Genomic DNA, 10,272 nt, shown 5'->3' with positions numbered 1-10,272 from the left:
ACAAATACTTTATTGATCAACTATTTAGAATACTAATTCAAGAATGAATAAAAATATGCTTTTACCTATACATCCTCTACTCCCAAAGCTGAACGGACGAAAACATTTCTTGTTATAATTTCCCGGCAAGAACCGATCCGGGTTAAATCTTAACGGATCAGTCCAATATTTATATTTTCGGTGCAATGAAAATATTGAAATAACTTAGTGACAATTTTTTGGTATTATCACATTGTCGTTCACTTAATAAAATAAATAAATACATATTATTACTACATAAGACTGTAAACTCAGTGGGAAAAGAAAAAAAAAACAATAAAAATTTTATTATATATAAAAATATCTTTTGTATCGCGCTTTAGTGTTCGCCCAATAAGTAGTGCAGGTGGGAAAAGATGTAACGACTCCTTGATTACTCGTTCTAAATATTTCATTTTCTTAGTATCTTCCTTTGTAATAGGAACCTCATTTGGATCGCTTGAGCCGTACAAATCGTACAGCTCTTCGTATACTTGATTCTGGAATCGAAAAAGCCGAATAAATGATACAAGTTTTGTATGAAAATATAATTGATTTTTAAAAGATAATAAATAATAATGCATAAGTGGTATCTGAGCGTACTTGAATGTCCGGAAACGTGGCTAACATTAAAAATAAAAATGTTAGCGAAGTAGCGGCAGTATCGCTTCCCTAAAAATTAATACAAATTGTTTTTACTTTTACTGAATGAAAAAATAATTTTAAATAATCCTAAATAAATTCATCTTACTGCAAAAACGATTGTATTTATTTCATCACGAATATCTGGCTTCGAATATTCTCCGGACTCGTAAAGCGATTTAAATATGACGTCTAGAAATGAACTGGTATCTTTTCCTTTAATTAGAGAAGAGTATAATTATATATTATTTATAATTATTATAAAAAGCATTCTTCTATAAATACATTATTAAAAGAATAATTTTTCAAATGGTTATTTTTACTTGAACATGGACCTTTTCCTTCCTGGGTAAAGTTATCCTTGTGCATTGACTCCTTCTTTTTCTTTATAATCTTGAGGAGTGAAAGTTTTATACATGAATAAAATATTAATTTTGTTAGAAAAATATATTGAGGAAAATTGAGATAATTAAAAGTGTGAGTAATCGTTTTATTTATACCTCGCTCGTTATTTTATTAATGTGGGAAAGATATTCTTGTAGACGTTTTCCCTTAGATGAATTTTTAAATATAATATTTGGATGTAACCAGAATTTCATTATTCTTTGTATAGTTATGTCCATCACTCTAAATAAAAATAAAATTCTCAATAAGAGGACAAATATGCAATAATAGTAGATTACAATACAAATAAAAAAATATTTTACTAATTATTACTTCGACATATATTTATCAAGATTACAATCCGGATTGCTCTGCAAATTTAAATCACTTTCCAATAGGCTATCTGTCAGTATAAGAAAAATAATTTTTAGAAAATTTTAATAGTTCCATACATATATTTGAACTTTTCAGAATATCCAAATCTCACCATATATGATGTCCAACGTACAAAGATGTACGTAATGCATGAAATCTATGTTTTTTCCGTTAGTAGTTTCTAAAATGTTATTTAGTCTGTTTGAATTTTTTACTATTAAGCCCACATAAGTTGAAACCATTGTATCTTTGAATACTGGATGTAAGATATTTCGATGAATCTTCCATATAGATGCTTTGAATAAGAAAATATTTCTTACTTTAATTTTTTATAATGTTTTTTTTTCTATATATTTATTTATTAAAAAAGAGACAAAGAGAGATCCTTATATATATATATATATATAGAACGTGTGAACTTATAGTTTACCTGGTGCAGTAAACACTCCATTACCCAAAGAATATTTCACAAAGTCATATACAGAACTTTTTTCATAACCGTTAGAATTTGTTAATAGAAACTAAAAAGAAAGCAAAAAATTGATGTAAAAAAGCCGAAATAAGAGAAAATCTAATTCGGGCAAACCGTTTATAACGAAGTGCAGTAAATTTGATAAATCTTACCTCAATACTTTCAGGATCATCGAAGATTAGGGCTAATTGAGGGCCTAACCACAATAGCCACGGCGAAGAATAGTTTTCAGATAATTTCATTAATTTATGAGAAAAATGTACCTTTTAAATCACCAAGAAATATATTCAGGTTTCCAATTAAAGGGTAAGCTTTAGGTCCCGAAAATTTTTTTACCATGTTATACTCACGAAATCTATTTATTATATATTTCAGAACATAGAATAACATTATTATTATTGCTGTTGAAACACTAACTTTATTTATATACCACATGTTTAGTTAAACAAATAGAAAATTATAAACAAGCAAAAATAGTTTTAAAATACAACTGGGCCCTCTCTTGTAAGCCAAGAAGTGATATTAAGCTTAACCTCCGCAGCGACTTCTTATATCTTTGGTGATTTAACAGAAACTAGAAAAGAATCGTCACACGGGGAACCTATTTAAGCAAGATCGAGATCATACTTTGTCCAGGCTTCAAGGATGTCAGGTTAAACACGTATGGAAAAAATTAGACAAAAAGCTGTATTTTATCAATTCATTTATTCCGATACTTATTCGATACTAGTTTGCGTACTCGGAATGTATCATCTACGTAGTTTCTTACATTAGAAAAGAGAAGTTAATCGATGTTATAAACATAGTTTCTTCTTAAAGAAATCTTGTTTTTTTCCCTTCCCTCTATTTGACTTTGTAATATGCAAATAAATAATTACTAGTCAAACGAGATACATAAAATGAGAAGCAAGAAGTGTTTCGGTTAAAGGTCAGATTGAAATGACTTTATTTTGTATTATTATATAAGCGTTTCGATTAGTTATAATTATTCAAGATAAAATACTCAGTTTTTCTTATCTTATTAAAATGTTAAATTAATGTGCTAGACAAATTTTCTTTTGATCGCACGTGTTTTAATCGTATGATATGTTATGTATTTCTATTACGTGTTTTATTACACGTCTGTCTTGTCTGATAATGATTCAATAGAAAATCATTAGAAAATTATTGTTACATAGAAACGCAATAATCCAAGATCCAGTGGCCAGCATACTGCACGTAATTTACCAAAATCCAAATATCGTTCAGTCAATCTTTCATACCTACTATACATACATTAGGCGGAAATTAACTAAGCTCGGCGGCGGTCCATATAGCACAGGTTCAAATGTCCAGGTAGCACAGGTTCAAAATTTAAACCAACTTCAAGAGCTTTTTACCAAGACTGTCGTCTAGATATTTTATTATTTACTAGTATTATTATGCAGAAAAAAAAACGGCAGAAAATTGTGACGGTTTTTAAGCTATGGCAGACACTTATAGAAGTTCAAAAGAAATTAAATTTTAAATGTATTTTAATGAAATACGTTAATTCGTTATATCACGTTATATATTATAGTATTACTAGCCTACATTTTATACGGTAGACAATTTTTCCGGTAATAACATCCCGGAACACATCGAAACCTTACCTACAGCACGTGCATACGTATGTATATGAGTACTATACTATATAGGGTCTTTTGCCTAACTCGACCACCTAAAGTATCTCGTTTATTTTGTACGATAGATAAAATGTTAGAGGACAAAAATATTCTGTCCAAAGACGCACATTATAGTGATAGGCCGAATTTTTTTTTCAAGGTCATATTTTTCAAAATATAAAAGTCATCGTATTTTTTTTAAAGGAAAATATTTTTACAAAAATATTCTTATGAGTTAAAGAAAAACCGAATCCAACGACGTGAAAAATGTTGACCTTCAGATGACCTTTACTGAAAAATTTGTTACAAGTTTGTCAGGAACTTCAATACGCTCTCCGAGGACAATAATAAAGAAACAAATACAATCAACGTCTAAGACACTCACATAAGCAAAAAAAAACTGGTGCGTATGTACTTATGTACGCACGTAAGAAGTTACATTTCTTTGGCCTACCAAAACGAATATAACCTCAATAATCTCAAAAATAACTTCAAAAAAAATAACTTCAAAGAAAAAAATAACTTAAAGAAAAAAAAAATTATTATTATTATTAATAATATTATTATTATTATCATTATTAATTTTTCTTATAACTTTTTAATTTCCTTGTTTATTTTTAATTAAATTTATTATTATATTATTATTATGTCTAGACAAAAAATAAATTCCATGTTTTTAGAATATCCTTTTCTGTATATCTTAAATTAATTTTATGTGTAGATAGAAAATTTTTTTTTTCAAATATGTATTCAATTTAATACACAAAAAATTAAAAAATAAAAAATCAGTAATTTAAAATTATATATTATAAGTAATTTATTAGGAAAAATATTTAAATTTTAAATTTCGTCTTACAAATAATACGTATTCAATTTTATATAGAAATAAATTTTTGTGAGGAAAAATTAATATCAATTAATTATTTTAATTAATTTTATGGCGAGGCACAAAATTTATTCATTACTTTCCTCTCGACTAAATAATAATAGTTTCTGTTAAAATAAATTATTGTTTTTCTTTATTCAAGGTTTACTATTTTTGACAATAAATAAAAAAACGGCGTGTCATAAGCATCAAGATTCGATTTAAAAATGCCGCGCTTATACGTCGGTATAAATAGATATATACTCTCGACATTAGATGGCCAAAACGAAAAATGCTTGCTACCGAAAGAAAAAATCGTATACAAAACGCTCAGCTTTCGATGGCCAGGAAAAAAAAATACTCGTTATCGCCTAAACAAATAGAAAGGGGTCCGAAGATACTTCGTTTGTGATTAGTACACCCGGACGCTCGCACGCAACTAGCATACTAGCGCGCTCGCGTGATAAAACCGACAGAGGGGCAAGACTTGCTTTCCCCTACTAGTACAATTACTTTTACCACTCTTTCTCGCTTATTTTTGCAAATACGAAGATAAACCATAGAACATTTTTTATGTATTTTTTAATTCTCTACAACTTTTGTTTGAAACATTTTTTGATTAAATGCCTAGATTCTAAGATAAGGCCATTTATCCATTTTTTACCCTTTTTCTTAAAAACTTGGGATCCTATTGCAAAAAATTTAGCACCATTCGATTCAGCGTCGTCGACTTACCCTTAGATCAATTTCCCCCGCTGTCATCAGAAGTTCAGAAATTGGACCCGTTTGAGTGGACTAAGTAAATACGAATGTATATGAAAACTATACCATATAATGCCAAAAGAGATCTTTTTTTTTTCTATTCTTAATAATACAGTATTATTGTATTTACTTGAAATAACATTCTTCTTTTTTGCAGCTCATTACAGTAGCGGTTCTATGGCAAATATTTTTCTAGTATATTTTGGAACGTGGGTACAGAGTGCAACGTATATAGTGAACGTAATTAAATTTATAATTTTGTAAAGTTCTATTTAATTTCCTTTTTCTCTTTTTTTCTAATTTTCATAAATTTAATTTTTGTTTAAATATGATTGGTTCAATTTACAAATTTAAATTTCATTTTTAACACGTTGAGTTCCACGTCAGTCACTGTCGAAAAAATTGGTCTTTTTTTTACTAATATAAGTAACGCGCGCGTTGCCTGACGGTGATTTTCTTAAGAATTCGCGAAGCGCTCGACGTGTTGAAAAAATCAATTGAGTTGATTATAAAAATCCATTGTATGATGGAAATGATTCCGAAGATAACATTGATGGATAGAAAACATAAAATTTGTTATAGATATGAAAATATATTATTTCTTTATAGCGTAAACAACTCTTACTTTCTTTTATCAAATTCGTATTTTGCTTTAAACGGATAAAAAATACAAATACAAATTTCAATTATAATATTATTATCGTCATTATACTCTCATACTTACTATTGTTTATAGATAAGGTTTCGTTGTCTGCCGGGATGTTATTATTTTATTTTTTGATACCGTAGAACATTTCTACCGTATAAAATGTAGGCTCCTAATACTATAATAAATAACATAGAAAGTTTAGATAAGTTAAAATACATTTGATATTTGTTTTTTTTTTGGCACTTTCAAAAGTGTTTTCTATAACTTAAAAACTTTTACAATTGTCTGCAATTATTTTTTTTAATAAAAATAATAGTAAAAAAAAAATATCAAAATGACAGTCTTGGTAAAATGCTCTTGAAGTTGGTTTGAATTTTGTAACTACGCTACCTAAGTGACGGCATGTGGACCACCGCCGAGCTTAGTTAGTTTCCGCCTAATGTATAGTAATTATGAGAGATTGACTGAATGAATTTTGGATTTTGGTAAATTACATACCGTTTGATAACCACAGGCTCCCGGACTATTACGTTTTTATGTAAAATAATTTTCTAACGAATTTTTGTTGAATCATTATCAGACAAGATAGTGTAATAAAACACGTAACAGAAGTATATAATAAATCGTGCAAAAAAAGACGTGCTAGAAAAATAAAACTTTGTCTTGCATATTTATTTAACATTTATAATAGGATAAGGAAAATGATGTATATTTTTTCTCGAATAATTAAAACTAATCGGTACTTTTATATAACAATAATGGAAAATAAAGTCATTTCAATCTGATCTATAATCCAAACACTTCTTGCATCTCATTTAATGTATCTCGTTTATTCACTTTATTAGCATAATACAAGTCAAACAGAGGGAAGGGAAAAAAAAGAAGATTTCTTTAAGAAGAAACTATGTTTATAACAGCGATTAACTTCTTCTATTTATGTAAATTAGCATTATTACGCACGGAATAAATGAATTGATAAAATAGATCTTTTTGTCTAACTTTGCTCATACGTGTTGATGGTATCCTTGAAAACTTGAAAAAGTAATATATTGGTTTTGCTTAAATAGGCTCCCGTTTGATGTTTCTTTCTTAGTTTCTGTTAAGACGCAAAAGATACAAGAAGTCACTGCGGAGTATCAACTTAATATCTGTTCTTAGCATACAAGAGAAGATCCAGAAGTATTTTAATACTATTTTAAGTTGTTTTATAATTTATAAGTTGTTAAACTAATCATGTTGTATATTACTAAATTTTTTACTCCAATAGTAATAATGATACTGTTATTTTATTTAATTAAATATATATCAGATAAATTTCGTGAACATAAATTGGTAAAAAAATGCTCAGGTCCAAAGCCTTATCCTCTGATTGGAAATCTGAATATATTACTTGGTGATATAAAAGGTATACTTTTATTTATTATTTATAATATCTATATTTATGCGACTTCTATTCAATAAATTTGTCTTACAATTAGATATAACTCATAAAATAATAAAATTATCTACAATCTATTCTTCGCCGTGGCTACTGTGGGTTGGCCCAAAATTAGTCGTAATCTTGGATGATCCTGAAAATATTGAGGTAAGATCTATCAAATTTAATGCACTTCTTTAGAAACGATTTTCCCGAATAAGATATTTTTATTCCGAATTTTTTTAGATTAATTTTGTTTTCCTTTTTAGGTTCTATCAAAAAGTTCTAGCGGTTATGAAAAAAGTTCTCTATATTTCCCTATGAAAAATGCTTTAGGTGATGGATTATTTACTGCACCAGGTAAACTATAGGTTTACTTGCTTTCTTCTTAATTAATAAAAAAAAACTATGTATACCCTACTGTAATACAGTATTTTTTAAATATGTCTTTTAGACGATTGCTAATTAAAATAGTTTTCTTTATTTATGATTGCATATAATGCCTACACACCTACACATGAATATATGAGAATCTCTCTTTTCTTATTTATTAATTAATAAATATATAAAAAAGATACTATAAATATTTAAATTAAGAAATATTCTCGTATTTAAAGCATCAATATGGGACATTCATCGAAAAATCTTAAATCCAGTATTCAAAGAAAAAATGGTTTCGACTTATATGGACTCAATGATAAAAAATTCAAACAGACTAGCTAATATTTTAGAAACTACAAACGGAAAAAACGTAGACATTATGCATTACGTACATTTATGTACGCTGGATAATATATGGTAAGATTTGGAAATTATAAAAAATATAGATGGACACATTAAAATTTTCTAAAAATTGTTTTTTTTTGTACTGACAGATAGCCTATTGGAAAGTGATTTAAATTTGCAGAGCAATCCGGATTGCAAACTAGATGAATATATGTCGGAGTAATAATCAGAAGAATATTTTTAAATTTATAACATAATCTAATATTATTGAATATTCGTCTTTTTATTGTGAATTTTATTTTTATTTAGAGCGATGGACATAGCTGCAACAAGAGTACTGAAATTCTGGTTACATCCAAATATTATATTTAACAATTCATCTATGGGGAAACGGCTACAAGAAATTCTTTCCCCCTTAAATAAAATAACAAACGAGGTAAAAATACCAAGAAACCATTTTTGTTTTAAATTGTCAAATATCAAAAAAATATATTACTTTGAAATAAAATAATAATTTTCATGTATATATAATTTTTATATTCGTTAAGATTATAAAGAAAAAGAAGAATTCAATGAATGAAGATAACTTTACCCGGGAAGGAAAAGATCCACATGCAAGTAAGAATAATCATTTTAAAAAATATTTTTTTAGTAATGAATTTATCGATGAATACCTTTTATAATAATATAAATAAAATATTATTATTCTCCTCTAAAAAAGAAAAAGATACCAGTCCATTTTTAGATGCAATATTTAAATCCTTTTACGAAACCAGAAATATCGGAGGCAGATATTCGTGATGAAATAAATACAATGGTTTTTGCAGTAAGATGAATTTATTTAAGATTATTTAAAATTTTTTTTCATTAGTAAACGTAAAAAACAATTTGTATTAATTTTTAGGGAAGTGATACTGCCGCTAATTCGCTAACATTTTTATTTTTAATGTTAGCCACGTTTCCGGACATTCAAGTACGCTCAGATACCACTTATTCATTATTATTTATTATCTTTTAAAAATCAATATATTTTCATACAATACTTGTATCATTTATTCGGCTTTTTCGATTCCAGAATCAAGTATACGAAGAGCTGTACGATTTGTACGGCTCAAGCGATCCAAATGAGGTTCCTATTACAATGGAAGATACTAAGAAAATGAAATATCTTGATCGAGTCATCAAGGAGACGCTACGTCTTTTCCCACCTGCACTAGTTATTGGGCGAACACTAAAGCGCGATACAAAAGGTATTTTTATATATAATAAAATTTTTATTGTTTTTTTTCTTTTCCCACTGAGTTTACAGTCTTAGTAGTAATAATATGTATGATTATTTATTTATTAAGTGAACGACTATGTGATATTACCAAAAAACTGTCAGGTATTTTTATGATATTTACACTACACCGAAAAGAAAAATATTGGGCTGATCCTTTAAGATTTAACCCGGATCGATTTTACCAGGAAAATATAACTCTAAATGTTTTATTCCGTTCAGCACTGGGAGAAGAGGATGCATAGGTAAAAAACACATGTTTATGCATTCTTGAAATAGTATTCTAAACAATCGATCGGCTAAGTACATTTTTATTGAATATTGCTTTTTCAGGTCAAATATTTGCCATGACCAAATGAAGGCAATAGCTGCTACCGTATTGAGAAAATTATTATTCAAATAGACGAACCTATACCAGTTGCAAATGTTAACCTAAAACTCAGTGTTACTACGAAACCGGCTGAAACTATATTTCTTTGAGATTTAAAAAGAGATAATATTTATCATTGTTGTCATTATTATGTTACTAATCAAACAATTGTAATATATAATTAACCGTACAAATTAAAAATAAATTCTCAATACTATACGTTTCTAGTTTTTTTATTAGGATATCGGTATTCGCTCCTAACCTATAAAAGATGCAATTTCAAAAATAACTGAAAATAAACACATTCAAATAAAATTTAGTATATACAAAATAACTCGAGTGATACTTAAATTACTTTATCGGTAAATTGGTTATAATGAGTATATTGAATTTATTCGTAGAAGTCAAAGTATCACACACTCACACACACACACCACACACACCACACACACACACACACATATATGTTTATTTTTAAATGTCATTAAGTTATTACTTTGAGTGAGAAGAATGATTCTTTGTCTGCATCTTCGCGGAACGACTCTCACGGTCCGAACGGTGTTAATATCTGTTATAACGGTGTTATATTCTCTAAATTCAACTATATATTAAGGGACGTAATTGCTTAGGTAGTAGGTGTGACGAGAAGACACAGACGTGTTGCATCGGT

General features: G+C 27.9%; 2 protein-coding genes across 2 annotated transcripts; one reads left to right on the top strand and one right to left on the bottom strand.

Moving 5' to 3' along the window:
* Nucleotides 1-760: 760 nt before the first annotated feature.
* LOC122517842 (cytochrome P450 4C1-like) lies at nt 761-2,289 on the bottom strand. The gene is made up of 7 exons (XM_043636438.1): nt 2,044-2,289; nt 1,850-1,940; nt 1,532-1,714; nt 1,378-1,447; nt 1,161-1,287; nt 984-1,053; nt 761-876 (listed from the first exon to the last, which is right to left on the bottom strand). Exons 1-7 carry the CDS (start codon nt 2,131-2,133, stop codon nt 761-763), a joined length of 747 nt encoding a protein of 248 aa, XP_043492373.1. The 5' UTR covers nt 2,134-2,289.
* A 6,240-nt stretch (nt 2,290-8,529) lies between these two features.
* On the top strand, nt 8,530-9,580 carry LOC122517787 (cytochrome P450 4C1-like). Its single transcript, XM_043636347.1, has 6 exons — nt 8,530-8,571; nt 8,858-8,926; nt 9,029-9,203; nt 9,303-9,337; nt 9,421-9,477; nt 9,566-9,580. Exons 1-5 carry the CDS (start codon nt 8,530-8,532, stop codon nt 9,475-9,477), a joined length of 378 nt encoding a protein of 125 aa, XP_043492282.1. The 3' UTR covers nt 9,566-9,580.
* Nucleotides 9,581-10,272: the final 692 nt, after the last annotated feature.

The sequence above is a fragment of the Polistes fuscatus genome, unplaced genomic scaffold (genome assembly GCF_010416935.1).
Source record: "Polistes fuscatus isolate 324 unplaced genomic scaffold, CU_Pfus_HIC Scaffold21, whole genome shotgun sequence".
NCBI classification, from domain to species: Eukaryota; Metazoa; Arthropoda; class Insecta; order Hymenoptera; family Vespidae; genus Polistes; species Polistes fuscatus.
This window is presented reverse-complemented; position numbering and strand designations above follow the sequence as displayed.

Excerpts from the sequence above, each read along its gene's own strand:
- LOC122517842 (XM_043636438.1), bottom strand. The coding sequence starts at position 2,133 with ATGAAATTATCTGAAAACTATTCTTCGCCGTGGCTATTGTGGTTAGGC. Across the intron at positions 1,448-1,531 it reads TACGTTGGACATCATATATG|ATAGCCTATTGGAAAGTGAT; the intron begins GTGAGATTTGGA and ends TTATACTGACAG. Across the intron at positions 1,288-1,377 it reads CTTGATAAATATATGTCGAA|AGTGATGGACATAACTATAC; the intron begins GTAATAATTAGT and ends ATTTTTATTTAG.
- LOC122517787 (XM_043636347.1), top strand. The coding sequence starts at position 8,530 with ATGAAGATAACTTTACCCGGGAAGGAAAAGATCCACATGCAA. Across the intron at positions 8,927-9,028 it reads CCACGTTTCCGGACATTCAA|AATCAAGTATACGAAGAGCT; the intron begins GTACGCTCAGAT and ends TTTCGATTCCAG. Across the intron at positions 9,338-9,420 it reads TATTACCAAAAAACTGTCAG|GAAAATATAACTCTAAATGT; the intron begins GTATTTTTATGA and ends CGATTTTACCAG.